The 17,356-nt window shown below is 41.7% G+C and overlaps 2 protein-coding genes across 3 annotated transcripts in view; both read right to left on the minus strand.

Moving 5' to 3' along the window:
* LOC307243636 (uncharacterized protein) overlaps positions 1 to 17,356 on the minus strand; it is a 228,604-nt gene that overhangs the window by 27,088 nt on the left and 184,160 nt on the right. The window lies entirely within an intron of this gene.
* On the minus strand, positions 717 to 17,160 carry LOC307228792 (cytochrome P450 2K1-like; the record flags this gene model as incomplete). The annotated part of the gene is made up of 10 exons (XM_079998587.1): positions 717 to 904; positions 1,063 to 1,204; positions 1,345 to 1,529; positions 3,557 to 3,698; positions 3,798 to 3,977; positions 14,600 to 14,760; positions 14,868 to 15,017; positions 15,525 to 15,687; positions 15,819 to 15,908; positions 17,146 to 17,160. 10 exons carry the CDS (start codon positions 17,158 to 17,160, stop codon positions 717 to 719), a joined length of 1,416 nt encoding a protein of 471 aa, XP_079854713.1.

Below are 17,356 nucleotides of genomic sequence, written 5' to 3' on the forward strand. Positions count from 1 at the left end.
GTCCTTGGCAAAGTGCTGCTCGAAGCCAAACAGTGAAGACACAAAGTACCGTGAAGGACTCTCACACATGTTGGTCAGTTGTGGTCAACGTCAAAAAGACGGCGAGGAAAGATCACTTCCGCATTCCAAGTGTCTTCTTCTTCGCCGCTCAATTTGTTCCCGCTGCTCCCTGACAAGACGCTCCCTGCTGCCACTAGTGGTTGGAGCATGACATGAACACATGGGTCAACGTCAAGAAACATTTTAATCATTACTATTGATGTATTCGTTTATTTGCTACATCAATTACAGTACATATATTGTTTATATATTTGTAAAACATTTCTAAATATATAGTTTTCATATAATTATATTTTGTAAACTCGACTAGTTTGGTGGAACAGTGAGAGAGGCCAGATTGAGATGGTTTGGACACGTGTGTAGGAGAGATGAGAGTTACGTTGGGAGAAGGAGGCTGAGGATGGAGCTGCCAGGCAAGAGGAAAAGAGGAAGGACAAAGAAAAGGTTGATGGATGTGGTGAGGGAGGACATGCAGGCGGTTGGTGTAAGGGAGGAGGATGCGCAGAACTGAAGGTATTGGAGGCAGATAATCCACTGTGGCCACCACTAACAGGAGCAGCCCAAAGAAGAAGAAGAAGACTCATGAAGAAACACAGTGATAGCCTACACATCTATTAATCGTGTATTAGTCTTTCCTTCGCACAGAAGCCTGTTCCTCAGAATCGGTTGACAGCACATAGTTGGTGAGGGGATGGATTGAGGGTGAATCCCACTGCTGGAGTCAGATCCAGTTCATCCTCTTTCACTCCAGGTGGTGGAGTAAAACGAAAGCGCTGGAGGAGGGAGGTGAAGAAGAGGAAGACTTCCATCCTGGCCAGACTCTCCCCTGGACACGCCCTGCGACCTTAGAGAGAGACCACATCAACGAAAGTGATTAAGGAGATGCAAAATCTGGTGACGAAGGGTTGGCTATAGATCTTGTGATGTTTAACTCATATTTATCAAACAGACATTTGACATGAAGGATTATACTCAACGCTGACATGAATCAGTTTGCCATACCAGCAGAGAAAGGCATGTATGCATCTCTTTTCACAAATGTTCCATGCTCATCCAAAAAATGTGCTGGGTTGAATGTGTTGGGGCTTTCCCATTCGCTTTCATCATAAAGCACTGACATCAGCAGCGGATACACGGTGGTCCCCTGTTATCATAGAAAGAAGAGTCTGATGAAGAACAGAGACTCGTGCGACACAGTTCAGAAACATATGAAACAGGACGTTAAATACTACATTTAATTTGACATTATTACTCCTCAGCGTCTGTTGGTACAAGCTATCTGACCTTGTTGATAAAATATCCCTGGAATGTAACGTCCTGACTGGTGATGTGAGGAAGGGACATTGGGACGACGTTGGCCAGTCTCTGGGTCTCATGGATGACGGCGTCAGTGTAGGGCAGCTTCTTCCTGTCTTCTCCTCGGACCTGACGACTTCCTATCACTCTGCTCAGCTCCTCCTGGACCTGGTCTGTAGATTAAATATAGGAAATCAAATCAACTGGCGAAGGGCCCCGAGCCTTCATCAATGAGTGAGTTCTCTTCATGTTTCTTTCAACATAGTATGAAATCAAAGAGACGGAGGTCAGAAGTGCACACACACATACGCACTTATAAGAGTCTGGTGTTTTGGATCCAAAGTAGGAAAAGTTTTTTTTTACAGTTTTATTTACAGTTTCAGATTTTTAAAGATTACCAAAGTGCAAATTGCACACTTTGAAAAGATGTTTCAGACATTGAAATCTGAAAATATTTGAAGAAGATATGCCTATCTGAACGTTGGTACACCTAAACTCCTCTAGCAGAGGAACCTTTTCACACTTCAGAGGACAACTTTATAAATGCCTTATCTACGTAATTGCTATCTAATTTTACATAGTGCTCAATGTTACATGTTTATTTTCCTTCTGATACCTTTACCTTCTGCCACCCCCTGTCTTGTGTGTTGTGTGTTTTTGTGTTTGATGTCAATGACCCAAAATAACTTCATATTATACACATTTCATGGCTTAGTCTAAAGCATCAACAGCTTGTTCCAGCATCAGTCGTCTGTTTCTGTGTGCAAAACCCCAACAAATTTAACCATATCCAGCCCAGTTGTTATGGCCTTCCCTTCAGGCTGAATCGCTAAGTTTCTCATGTCTCCTTGTGCAGCGGAAGGGGGCTAGGATACGGGACAAAGTGGATAAAGGGCTCTTGCATGGTGTAGATGATCGCTACTGGATGCAACTTGCAATTATAGCCTCATAAATGTATCTCCCGCTAGCATTTAGAAATCCAATCTCCAGACTGACGGAAACTCCCATCACTACACTATCCTTATTGGAGTCGAGTCATTTGGTGGGGCATGTCTGCCCATGTCCATGCCATGAACCGTCCCCGATATCTACATGGACTTTATCCACTATATGGATATTGTCTACAGTGTAGTCGGAAAAACCCTATGGAAACTCCTTCCTCACCTTGATTAGGAAGTCCTATGAAGGAACATCATGTGCTGTCATACATGGAGGTCAACTCACCCCATGTTTCCAAGTAAAAAAGGAGTCGGTCAGGGGTGCCTACTGTGTCCATTCTCTTCCTTTTGGCCATCAATCCAGAAGAGAATATGAGAACCTGGTTTTTGCAGACGATTTAGTGCTACTGTCCTATCAGATGCAGGATAAAACCATCAACCTGGTATATGCCTCTTAAGAAATTGGACCCTTAAGAGTAATAGTCCGAGTCACAACCCACTTATACCGGATGGGGACTCACTGGAAGAGCTGGAGACCTTTTCCTTCCTTTATCATAATATCATAGACAAGCAGGGAGGCACCGAAGCAGATGTCAAGGCCTCAATCGGCAAAGCAACAACAGCATTTGGAGAGCTCAACAACATCTGGAGTTTCCACACAAGAAGACCAGGCTGTTCAAGTTCACTGTAAAGTCAGTCCTGCTCTATGGAAGAAAGAGCAAAGACCACCATTGTGAAAGTGCAGAAATTCATAAATAGCTGCTTAAGAATAATTATAAAAATCAGCTTGTCAAATATTATCAGCAACAAGGATTCATGGGAGAGAACTCATCCGGCACTGTTGGAAGAGATGAGGACAAGAGGATGAAAATGGATTGGGCATACATAATGAAAGCCAACAACCAACATCACCAGACGTGCTCTGACATGGAACCCCCAAGGAAGGAGGAAGAAGGGCCGGACCAAAAACACCTGGAGACTGGATGTCAAGGTTGATTTAAAGAAGATGAGGTACACCTTGAGCCGGCTAGAAAATGGGCCGGACAGAGAACTGTGGCAGACTTTAGTTGGTGGTAAGCTCCAGAGAGAGCGAGGGGCATAAGTACACTGTAAGTAAATGTATTTGATGGTGATTTAATGACAGGGGATGGATCTGGATTCTGAGGGTAAACCAATTGAGAACCACTTATCTAGAGTTGACAATCAAAGCTTGGCTTTGGATATGGTGATGTCTCTTTGATCACGTCCCTTCATTTCCTTACCCTGAATTTGACCATATCTGGCCATGAGCAGCAGACCCCATCTTAACGTTGCTCCTGTGGTTTCCGTACCAGCAGCAAATAGATTACTGACTGAGGTTATTAGGTTTTTCTCATGGTAGTGAGAGTCCTTGACACAAGAATCCTGTGAGAACAGACCATCGGTGTTTAAAAATGGACACATACACTGCTTGGATACATTTATTTGAATTCATGTGTGTTTAAATGAGAGACAGCATCTTACCTCTTCTTTTTGCTTACGGATCAGAAACGAGTCAACAAATCCCCTGCTCATCTGAGGGTTCAAAGTCTCACTCAGACCGCTGACTAAGTCCTTGATATCCTTGAAGCTCATTTCAATATTTTTCATCACCAGTTCATGAGTCTTAATCCAATTACCCAGCCAGGGAAACATGTTGTACACCTGTCACAATATTGCAAAAAAAGCAAAGATAATATTATCCATGAGGATGTAATCCTCAGGCCAGTGTTTTACAAAAACAATCTTCTACCTAGGATGAAATTGCTGCTGCATGGGAAAGGGCAATGATACTAATCTACAAAGGCGGGAAAACTGATTCTCTCAATGACCTCAGGGTGAAATGTTTCTATGCTAAGGTGACTGACAGCAAAACCACCAACATCTTTGTGTGCCATGTGAGGTGTCTGGAAGGTTTCAGGTGATAGGTCACTGAGCTCCCAAAGCTGAGATATAGTGCGGTAATAATATTAACGTATTTTACTGTAGATTTATTGCCTCTATGTCATACGGAGGACGAAAACCACAACGGGTCTATTCAGAGGCCCTCTGGGAAAGGGAATTGTGTTGATTCTTCTAGCTTGACCAGAGGAGGAAATGTTTAGATTTATGGTAAGACAGAGGCTGAGTGGGCACCTATGGGTTGGAACCAGATGTGGTATGTTATCTCTGTACAGCTTTAAAAGCGAGTGCCGAGCGCCGCTTGGCAGAGAATATATCCGGCTCCTGTTCTCTCCCAGGCCGTCCATGGCAAGTCTGGTTTGATGCTGATTTGTGTAATAAAACTATTATTTTAATCAAGTCAGCGTCAGCAGTCACTCCTTCATTCTTCAACACATCACACCCATCAAAAAACTAAATTACAAAGTGGCGTCACGAATCAGGATCTGTTGGGCCTCATCTGCCGATGCTGCCTGCTCCAGCGAGCTGCCGCTCTCAGGGTGAGTGACCCCTCACAAAATTGAGCTGTTATGTGGTCTGGAGTGGTTGTGTTTTTGGCAAAGAGACTTCACTGACAAGAACAGATTATGTGGAGATAGAGATGATGTGTTGATGTGTGAAGTGAGTTTCCGTCTAAATTGGGATTAATTAAGATGTAAAAGATGTAAATAAGGGGAATAAGAGAATAATAAATGAAGAAAAAGGGAATTAAGTTGAAATAGAGAGTAGAGACGAGACAAATAAAAGCTGAAGTTAAAAGTAAAAGTTAAAGGCTTCAAAGATGTGGAGAAAGTAGAAGTAAAAAGTAATTGTAGAATGGCAGAACTAGTAGCCACAAGTTATTTAAATAACCATGCAAGATTAACGCAGACAGGGCCCGTATCTCGTTAAACAGTAAGACATGTGTACATGAAATGCTACGTGAAAGTTGGCCGAATGAAAATATAAAATGATATGAAAAAGATGAAAAGCTGAAAAGTGAAAAAGAAATAATAGTTAAAAGCCTAAAGTGAGATGAAAAAGATGAAAAGTGAAATAGAGATAAAAGTGAATCAAAAGAGTTACAAGTTCAAGGCTTAAAAGATGAAAAATAAAGTTTGAGAAGAAAAGTGAGGAAGAAACAGGACAGAACCTGCCCTGGAGAACTAGTGAACATGCATGATGAGAGAATCTGATTAAAAAGAATTTGTTAAAAGTCTGGCCAAAATGAAAATTCTGATGAAATTGGAAAAGTATAAATTAGTCGACGTTAAAACATAAAGCTAAGCGCTGTTGAAGTCTCTGGGGGATCAGATGTGATGTGATGACATATCTTTTTCTTTTTTTTCTTTTTGTGTGTGTGAGAGCTTTGTGTATGTTTTGTGTATGTGTAAGTGATATATAGAATATATGTGTTATTAAATAGGTATACATATGTGGTGAGCAGTTGAATAATACATAAAGAGAAACATTCTTTGCCCCTTTAGGGATAAACATATATTAGCCTGGTTACGGACTTTGTAAAGTTGATAAATATATATGAGCCTTTGTTTAAGGACTTTTGATAAATATATATGAGCCTTTTTCTTTAAGGACTTTTGATAAATATATATGAGCCTTTTTTCCAAGGACGTTTGTACATTTGATAAAGGATATGAACCTTTACAGGACTTTATATATTTGATAACAAAATGAGCCTTCTGAAGGACTAGAGCCACAGTCTGCCTACACATACATGTACACATCCAGAAAAGAAAAGAAAATCTCCTGCTCTGAATTGGGAGTAGGATTTGTGATTTGTTTGATGAGTGTGTGTGCTTTTTTATTTTTTTTTATTTTTGTGCTTGGGGTGTGCGTGGTGGTGATTTCTGTAAGTCCTGTCTGGTTGAAGGAGCGGATGGTCTTGATGGGGTGAAGGGAGACGCTGGTTCTTGATGCAAGAAAAGAGGTTTTGTGTTTTGATTGCTGAGAGAAAACAGCTTTGATTTACGCCTGGACGTAACTGCATTGAGCTGGGCTGTTCCTATGAGAGCCAAAACAGGATGTTCACTCGTTGACGACCAGTCCACACTGGAAGTCTTTGCTAAATTTAAGAGGTGGAGGAAGGGGTGGTGCTTCACACAGAGTGGAACTTAGATAACTCCTCTTGACAAGAGGGGCTGTGTTACTCTACTCTTGTCTCTCAGTAGTTAGAAGAAAAAATAAAAAGATAAAATAAAATTAAATAGATAAATAGAATGAAAATAATAAAATAAAATAAAAATAAATAGATAAATAGAATAAAAATAACTAATTAAAAGTGATATCAGATTGACTAATATACTCTTTAGACTTTAAATGCATTGCATGATTAAAAGTAACTATTGCTTTATTTCAAGTGCGCGTGAAATAAAAAAGCTGATAATGTATGTCACACTGAATTGTATTACAGTGTGTATAACAATTTAGAGTGAGCCTAAGACACTGAACTCTTCTGTTGTTCTTTTTCTTTTTTCTCTATTCCTCTCTTTTACTATGCTGAGTGAAAGCTGGGGGGAAAGACAGAGAAGATGGAATGAGTCTGAATTGAATCATCCAAGGGGCAGATGACAAGAGATCTGGCAGATCTTTACAGACACTGAGGCTTGCGGATGACAACATTCTGGAATCCTCAATCCATCTAAACCAATTAAAGGCCAGTACGGTTTTATCCACAAACTCTTTCAACAGAACTCACCTGCATTTACTTATATGCCTATACATTTAGTTATAATATCGCACCCTTCTCACATACAGTATCTGTAAAGAAGCCCCCGCCTTATGAGAAGGAGGTGAAGTTCACTGATGTTTATCCCCAGCTCCTAGTGATTACACAGGAAGGCAACTATCTCGTCAGAGATGAAGATGAGCATATAATAGAGATGGGCAAGGCTAAAACAACCATCAAGGTGTATCCGAGCTCCAACACTACCAAGAGAAGGAACCATTTGGGAAGCAGACAATGAGTCAGAAGTTTGGAAATAGGAGAAGAGATTGTGAGTGACTCTGACGAAGCTATTGGAGGAATACGACCCAGCAGTCAGACGGATGTTGGCTAAAGCGGAGAAAAAAGGATTCTGACCAGTGAGGAAAATGGCACCAGGAACGGACGACACGGATGAAAGTAAACAGGGTGAAAGTGATGAAGAATCGGAGAAAGAAGGTCCTTCCTGCTTTCAACTGTTAGCAGCCAGCACTGGGGTAGGAGATGACAGACGTAGGGTTTTAAGAGAGATTGAGAGGAGTATAGACAGATGGCTCGAGGACATAAGTGACTCCACCTGTCCATTAGTTCAACAAGTATTGGAAAAACACACAAATTACACAAATTGCAAATAAAAGAGAAGAAACTCCAGAAGAAAAAGCCTCAAAAGCCAGACACATTGGGGTATGGACTACGTCCAAGAAAAGGAAAGAGACCCGACAAAATGTGTCCAGTGATAATTCAAGGACAAAATTTAGAATACAAGCCTTGGCAGAACACAGACATGTCTAACAAACTTGAAAAGTGACCCACTCTTCAAGATGGAGCACATCCGTGGATCTCAAAGCTGGAAGAGGTTTTGGTGGGAACACAGCCTGCCATGGGAGATATTAAGAGACTTCTGGCTAGCCTTATTGGAGTCCCAGAGGTCAGATGTGGAGAGCATTGAAAGATGCATTTCTAACAAACGTACACCCAGACAACATCTTTATTGAGGCATTGGGCCCACAGGAAAATCCAAGAGCTTATGTGTCAAGAACTCATCAAGTGTAGAGAAATGTCACAGGAAATGATCCAGATCTGAATTAAATGGAGAAATCAATTCTCCAAGCTGAAATACAGAAGGGGCTGCCTCTACAAGTGAGGAGCAAATTGGCAGAAGTGGTTGGTCTTGGATGCATGACCAAAGGTGTTTATACGGATCACATAGCACATCAATTGGAGCTATATCGGAAAAAGGAGAATGACCAGAAGGAACAGGACCAGGAGACTCTCAGAAAACTCAACCAAATACAGTTGGTGGATAAGAAGAATGAGGATAAAAAGGCCAAAGAGAAGGTTTATAGATGAGCAGAACAGAAAGAATTGTAGGTAGATAATGCACTGCGGTGCCCCTAATGGAAGCAGCCGAAAGAAGAGGATTCTTGGTGGTGGAATGAGGAAGTAAAGGAGCAGCTATTAAGATAAACACAAATGAGTATCTCGAGAAAGAGTACAACATTGAGAAAAGTGTGCCACATGTGACTTTAATGGTGGCTGAAGGATTTGAGCAGAAGCATATAGGAGGAATGATGGCAGAAGCTGAGGAAGCCATTTTTTCACCAATAAAGGAGAATCTTGCTATCTGGATAAGTGAAGAACAGAAGTTCATGAAAATCATGATTTCAAGGACAAGGACAACCACAAGTGATACAGATGACACATTGTGTATCGTTGTGCTGTCATGCCAGGTGCCATTTGTACTTGTGTCCTTTCCTGTCACTCCAGTGATTGTTTACCTGTACGTCTTAAATGTTTTGAGGGGCCTTTCCCGGGGACGCAAAATAAATTTCAGTGCCCTACTGACCCATAAAGTTGTATCGTATCGTATCGTATCGTATCGTACATAAGTCACTGTTCAGTGCTTAATTGGACTCAGACAGCATGAGAGAGGAGATGCTGCAACAAATTCCAGAATGTTTGTGGTCATGACATAGTACTGACATCGGACTTGTGAAGTCAGCTCAACCGGTGAGAGTTGAACTGAGACCAGGAAGCAAACCTCCTTGGAAGAACCAATACCCACTAAAGGAGGAGGCAATCAAAGGGATTGAACCACAAATTGAAGGACTGTTAAAAGCAGGTGTAGTGGAAATATGTTTGGATCCTCAGAGCAATACGATATTTCCTTTAAAGAAACCAGATGAGTCCTATTGCTTGGTACATGATTTAAGAGCAATAAATGAAGTGGTGCAGGATTTTCCAGCAGATATACATGATCCACTAACCTTGCTAGCCCAAATTCCTCCAGAGGCTACACACTTCACAGTGTTGGAGCATTTTTCAGTGTTCCACTGAGCGAAATGCAATGTAATGTAATGTAATGAGCGAAGAAAATCAAGGGTTGTTTGGATTCACATACAAAGGACAAACCTTCAAATACAAGAGGCTCCCTCAAGAATTCAAACATAGCCCGCACATTTTCAATAGAGTGTTGCAGGATGACTTGGCTGGGATTGATCAGATCTTGAAAAGTACTGTCATTCATCAGTATGTGTACGACATCGTCATCTCTTCACCAGATAAGGAAACGTGCCATGAGGACTCAATCAAACTGTTACTATTGGCAGACAAAGGACACAAGGCCTCTCAGAAGAAGCTATACTATTGTCAAGAAAAAGGGGTTTATTTGGTCAAACAATAACCCATGGACACAGACGCATCTCTGAGAGTCATTTGGAAGCCATTCGAACGCCAACAAAGCCTATAACAGTCAGAGAGATGATGACATTTCTTGGCATTGCGGGATATTCTTCAGCCTGGGTAGAAGATTATGCCTGCCTAACAGGGCCTTTGAGAGCCATGATAAAAGAGACTGAGAATGCTCAACTCCATTGTAACCTCACCTGGACCCAGGAAGGTATTATGGCATTTGAAACGATCAAACAGAGGCTACAAGAAGCTTCAGCGCTAGCGCTGCCAGACTACTCTAAGAACTTTTTGCTGTACGTGGCTACGTCCACTGGGTGTAAATATGCATGTGCAGTTCTTTGCCAGCCAACAGGTACAGGGACAAGTCCTCAACCTGTTTTGTATTATTCTACTGCCTATTCAGAGGTAGAACTGGGACTACCAATTGTGTACTACCACGGTGCTACAGAGCAATTGTGGGAGTTCATCTAATGTATGAGAAAGCATCATCAGTAACTATGGGTTACCCAGTGACAATTCTTACCCATCATAGTCTTAGAAATCTTTTGAACTTCGATAAATGTACATTGACTATGTCTAGGCTAAGAGACTATCATAGGCTCTTAGAGCAGGTAGATGTCCCCTTAGTAAGGTGCATCACGGTAAATCCAGCTGAGAATTTGCCAACACCAGAGGATGGAGAGCCACATGATTGTGTTCAAGAAGTAGAGAGATATGAAAAGCTCAGTTCAGACTTGCAAGCTTTCCCACTGCATGTGTCTGTCAAGACCAGAACTGGGAGAGACCCAAACGCACGACACAGGGAGACGGGAGGCAGGCAAAGGATGTTTATTAGCCGGGACGGTGGAGCTGGCCGGCGGGACCCGGTTGGGTGGGGATGGAACAGGGTAGGGCAGGGATGATGATGACCAGGAGATGGGGTCCAGGATCCGGGTGGAGAGACGGGAAACCAGGCTAGAAGGAGATGGACGGGCAGCCTTGGTCGACGAGCGGAGACAAGCAGGTAAGGGGAAGACAAGACAACGAGACATAAACTAGGAAGTAGGAATAGGCACTAGGAACTTAGAAGGGAGCCGACAGCGATACAACTCGGGGAAAGCTAGTTGACGGTCTGGCAAGGAATGACTAGGAAGCTGGGACTAAATACTGTGCAGGTAATTGATCCCAGGTGTGTGCAATCGGGCTTGAGTAGGGAGCTGCAGATGGGGCAAGGGCGGCCTCTAGTGGCGCTGGGAGGCCGTGGGCCTCACAGTGTCAGATGTGGAGTATTGGACTAATGGGTCCTGCTATCGACTAGGAGACACATTGAGTGCAGGTTATGCAGTAGTCAAAGCCCAGGGAACTGAATTTGTTGTTGAGAAAGCAGAAGTAATACCACAACCTGCTTCTGCACAGCTTGCTGAGCTTGAGGGCCTGACTGAAGCTTGTCTATTGGCCGAAGGCAAGCGAGTGACAATATAAACAGATTCTGCATACGCACATAATGTGTGTCAGTTATTTGTATCAGTGTGGAAAAATTGAGGATTTAAGAAAACCGATGGTTCTCCGATACAGCATCATGCCCAGATAATGAAATTGTTGCATGCAATGATGAAACCAAAGGAAATAGCTGTAGCTAAGTGTGCAGCACACAAAATGGACATGTCAAGGATCACACAAGGTAACAAAGCGGCTGATGAGGCTGCTAAAGCAGTTACAGGAGCAAACAAAGCAGGCAAGGTTCTTCTGGTCACCCATGAAGTGGACTTGGAAGATAAAATCACACTCAGAGATGTGATCGCGATGCAAGAAGCGGCGTCAGCAATAGATAAACTGTGGAGAAATCATGAAGGACTGATGGTAGCACCCCCTGACCTACTAGGTCTGATGATTCAGGAAGCACATGGGTTAGCCCATGTTGCAAGGTGGGAGGTAAGGAGAAAAATCACGAAAGAGTATGGTTTTTGAGCAAATACTTGCTTGAGCAAATTGATTATGTCATAGGCAGATGCACAATCTGTCTTAAAAACAATGTTAGGAGGGGTGTGATGAGCCCACCCGGTCACATTCCAACTCCGACAGATTCCATGCGTGAGTTGGTCGTGGATTTTGTTGACATGATAAGACCAATAGAAGGTAAAAGATACATGTTAGTCATCGTGGATAGATTTTTACGGTGGCCTGAGGCATGTCCAACCAAGCGTAAAGATGCTCAGTCAGTTGCCAAGTTCTTGTGTCGTGAGGTCATAAGCAGGTGGGGACTTCCAGATCGCATATCCTCAGAAAATGGGAAAGAGTTCGTGGATAGAACAGTAAAATTAATTCTGCAAAAATTGGGAATTAAACAACGTTTAGGAGCTGTTTATCATCCGCAAAGCCAAGGAGTTGGTGAAAAAATGAATGGTGTGCTGAAAAATCGCATTGTTAAAATCTGTCAGCATACAGGTCTGAACTGGGTAGAGGTGTGTAGTTAGGAGCTAGTAGAGAAATATTTATTCTAAATATCTGATTCCATCAAATACTCAACACTATTGTTAACAAGCAAAATTCATGGACAAACGGGGGACAAGGAAAATGTTATATGTATTATATATTGGAATAATGTTAAAGTATAATGCAAAAGTGAAATTACAGTATTATACTGTATTTGATGTTTGTGCAAGATACTGGCTGGTGATTCTTTCTTTCAGGACCAGTCAGAGGATGGCTGTTTCCAGAGATCCTAACAGCCTAATGGACTTGAACACTCAAACATGGACACTCGAAAATGGAGAATGAAAATGGACGGCAGACCCTGAATGAGGACATCATGATCAGGAGTGTCGAGTGAAATATCATTAAAAGTTGATGGTGTTAAAAAAGCAACAGTTCAATACATACATATGTGTTTGTTTACTACAATGTAACCTGTATTATTGACGAATATCCTGTACTCTACACTAGATATTTTTAGCAAGACATATTACTTTGATTTGCTATTGGTTTCTTTGAGTTGTCTGTAATAGGATGAAGTGAATACATTGGGACCTCAGGTATTTTCTTTTTTTGCGTTTTTTTGAGGGACATTGGTGATAGGTAGGGCAAGGTCCACTGGAAGGTCCGATGGGTCGACCAGCCTGACTTTAGACAAATTTTTGATTTATTTCTGAGGTTCTAAATGTACGCATTTATATGTGACATCCTATACAGTTTTCTAAACCCTTCGTCTTTTTCTGTTAATTGATTTGGAGTAACTTAGGTGGTTGCCTGGGGCAGAGGGACCGTGAGAGAATTTTCCTGTCTTGATTGATTGCTGGATGTTCTAAGAAAGGAAGCTGCCAGCTGGGTTTTTCGCTCTTACACTCCACAAATTTGCTGTATTGCTACGACTAAGTATGGTCAGAAAAGTATATTATAACCAATTTTGTTTGTTATTAAGTGATTTCTATTAAGCCAATTAACATTGTATGTTCAATTACTCTTCTCTCTGTCGAGACTTTGTATAGTCTCAAAGGGGGGAATATGAGGTGTCTGGAAGGTTTGAGGTGAATAGGTCACTGAGCTCCCAAAGCTGGGATATAGTGCGGGAATAATATTAACGTATGTTACTGTAGATTTATTGCCTCTATCTTATACGGAGGACGAAAACAACAACGGGTCTATTCAGAGGCCCTCTGGGAAAGGGAATTGTGTTGATTCTTCTAGCTTGACGAGAGGAGGATCTGTTTAGATTTATGACAGGACAGAGGCTGAGCGGGCACCTATGGGTTGGAACCAGATGTAGTATGTTATCTCTGTACAGCTTTAAAAGCGAGTAACGAGCGCCGCTTGGCAGAGAATATATCCGGCTCCTGTTCTCTCCCAGGCCGTCCATGGCAAGTCTGGTTTGATGCTGATTTGTGTAATAAAACTATTATTTTAATCAAGTCAGCGTCAGCGGTCACTCCTTCATACATCAACACATCACATTCATTAAGAAACTACACATGTTTTACAGCTTCAGAATGTTGGGAAACTGGCTACCAATGGAGGAACGGGGCTGGAGAATCCCAGACTCATGCCTCATTCCCATCCATTCCGACCGGGACCCTGCTACTTAATCCTTGTTGGAGCCTGTGCACTGCAATACAAGTCAGGTTGCGGTACTATGCGCTGCAAATGCACCGTCAAGGACTTGATGGCTCCCTGGCCTGTTCAGAGTGCCAAGGTGTGTGCGCGAACACTGTATGTCGGCACAGCATTTGGATGAGGACATGGAGTGAAGATTACATGTAGGCCTAAGGTTGGTCTCATTTAACTTTTCAATCTGTGTGCTGCTATGCATCATGGTTTTCATGGAAAAACATTAAGATGAATTAGTATGTCCAGAAAATTAAATGATAATAGAGGGTTTATAACCTAACTTATAACCTTAATTTTAAGATGGCCTAAGATGGCGCCAGCAGCAGCTGCCTCGGTGCAGTATACTCTTGTACTTTGTTTTTTTTTGTCTGTGTGTTCCTCTTTTGAAAAAACCTACTCATTGTTGTTGGTTGTTGAATGTAAGTCAATGTGAGTTACTGTGAAACCAGAGTCAAATTCCTAACAGTACATGAATAAAAGCATGTTTGGCCAAAAAAAACAGATTCTAATTCTGATTTGATGGACTCTGTTTGGATTGAAAAAAAAGTCATTTTGGGGGGAGGGTACCTACATATACATTCAGAAGAGGTCCTATCTGGTGGTTGTATGTGAAAGAACACCCTAGAAAACCAATGTTCAGAAACAGAGATACCTGTACGCACTTCTTTGCGTGACGATGGCATGAAGGTCCCAAATTTCGACCCCTGACTTGCCCTTGATCCGCTAATTATATAATGGTATACTTTTTATGTGTTATTTGGACATCCCTAGGGATCGCATCAAACCTTAAATGATTTTCATTCCAATTTTCCCTAGGTTGAACCACAGATTGACTGGAAAAAAGGTACTATCAGTTAGCAATTCTCATGATTACCTGAATTGGTACCGAACCTCCAAGGCGTATGGTCTCATTTGCCCGAACCACCATTCCTTTAAACTGTGGGTCAGTGTATTTAAACCTACTGCCGTACACAATAGATGAGATAACATTGGAGACAGCGTAGTTCACTGGACACACAGTCTCAAAGGGTTTCTCTGTAAAACATGAGTATGAGTATTTATTGAAAGTATATTTATAGTATTCATACAATGGAAGTTCAAACATCACAGCACATGTACAGAACATAATATAGTTTTCAAACCTTCATGTTGTTGAAACTCCTTGATCAAATAGTGACATTCCTCTATGACTTTCTCCTCAGCAGCTTTCCTTCCCATCCCAAAATCTCTGAGGGTTGTCAGAGCGAAACGCCTCATCTCTTTCCATGACTCCCCATTTGCAAGCGCAATTCCTGTCGAATGTCACAAAGAAGTCAAGAGAAGTTCCTTTCTCCAGAGTATTCCTTCTTCTGATCAATTGATATGTTGGATTTTTCTTAGTTACTTGACGTGGTGGGGATATTTTTTCATACGTTCTTTTTTGTGAATGTTCATCCATGTCGACAGTTTAATGACCACAAGCAGCATGCTTTATCAAATTCACCCAGGCTGCCTTTCACCTCTTGCATATGCCCGATTGTTGCATTCTTACCGAGAAAGGCCACCAACAATGGAAATAGCATTTAGGGGAGTACATACATAGCACCAACATTGAATGTCTGTTTCTTAAAAGGTGACAGCTAAAATAATTAACAAATATTCGATGTTGTTTAATAAAATGATTTCATAGATAACCAATTTAATGTCTTTATCACATTGTGATAAATGACAGTTGTCAAACCTCCTTGTGTACGGCCTTGGTTAACGTAAACAGGTTATAATAACTTGTGAAACAACTGTTTATATTTTAAATGCTTTACCGTGTCCTTGATTAATGTCTCTCAAGATAGGAGATATTTCTCTATCACCAAACTCCTCTGCATGGTGGACCAGGGCTTTTTTAACTGTCTTGTGTCCCGCCAGGACTACTACTTTCTTGAGTCCAAGATAGACAGTGTACACAGATCCATATTTCTTGGAAAGCTAAAATGATAAGAAGTTAAACAATATAACAATTTATTCAATAATTTTTTCAACTCACAATCACCAAATAATACGCACAACAAGAATGGCCACAAGCAATACAAATGAAACTGAAGTATAGGTAGACTTACCTCACAAAGGGTGTAATGTGGCCTGCTGAGATCCAGCTGCAGTAAGTTACCAAGCAGGGGCAGTGGCCTGGGACCAGGAGGCTCCTTTCGCTGTTTTGGAAAGCTGTAACATTTAGACCAGAGGTTGACAACCAGGAGCAAAACCAAAGTGGCTGACAGAGTGATGGAAACAGAGGACTGGAGGAAGACAAACACTTCAACAGCAGACATTCTTAAAGTACTCTTTTGCCAGAGAGGGAATATCTGGTCCTGTTGGGGAGCCATCCAACAAGGTAGACCCAAGGAGAGCACACAGTGGGTGAAGGGGGGGGGGGGGAGGAGTCGAGAAGGAGAGACAGAAGTGCACCGGAGCAGCAGCCAGAACCACATGCAACACGACAACAACTACAACATGGCTACAAGATATTTTACAAATGCACAGTGATCAACATTTTTCATGATATTACATGACATTTCAAGGACCAAACAATTAATTGATTAATAATAATGAATCGATTACTAATTTTAATAATGATTATCACCTGAGCAGGCATTAATAACTGCCTGGAGTAGAACTTGTCTTTGTTTGTTTTGTTACAGTTTAATGTTTCACTGTTACCGAGTGGGCATGCAGGCGACAACAGTAAAGCATGAAGCTGTAATAAATTTAACAAAAACAAGTTCCACTCCAGGCAATTATTAAAACATTGGAAACATGGGAAGTGGGAAAACAAACAGCTCAATCCTGACTCCCCCCCCCCCCCCCCCCCCCCGCTCTGTGAACGCCTGAATGCTGTTAAAACAAAGTTTAAAGAGTTTAACACCCACACTAAAATGAGACTAATATAAAATATAAACATTTGATCTATTATTTGTCCAAAACCTGGATGGGCAGAGGACACGTTTTCTCTCTTGAATAGTGGGTGACAAGTTCAGAAGTAGTGCTAGCTGGCTACACCAGCTGATGTATGGAGCTTTTCCTATACTGCATGTCAAATTAGGACCATGTTCTACTCACTGCAGCCCAAAAATAACAGCGTGCCCACCCAAAAAATCTGTCTCACCAATTTGACTGTGTATTAATGATAGAGTGAGGTTTTCATCAAAGTTTACGCTTATTGGGTTTCAACAGAACATGTTTGTTCACTGGAAGGAAAAGAGGCACAATTACATTACATTGATCAGATGCTTTTATCCAAAGCGACTTACAATTGTTCAAACACCGACGGACGCAGCCATCAGGAGCAATTAGGGGTTAAGTGTCTTGCTCAAGGACACTACAGCATGCTAGCAGGAGGAGCCTGGGATCCAACCAGCAACCTTTAGATCACTAGACCACCAGCTCTACCTCCTGAGCTACCATCCCGTTTCACAAAGATGAATTAAAAGACAAACATTAACTTAAGCTATGGTGAAGTTACATTACTGATGGGAAATCAAAATTTGGGACTAGTAGGTGAGATTTCATGAAATTGGCATAAGCACAGCCCCAATTAGACAGACAGACAGACAGACAGACAGACAGACAGCTAGATGTACAGTACATTAAAATAAATTAA

Source organism: Zeus faber (genome assembly GCF_960531495.2).
Source record: "Zeus faber genome assembly, chromosome: 1".
Lineage (NCBI taxonomy): Eukaryota > Metazoa > Chordata > Actinopteri > Zeiformes > Zeidae > Zeus > Zeus faber.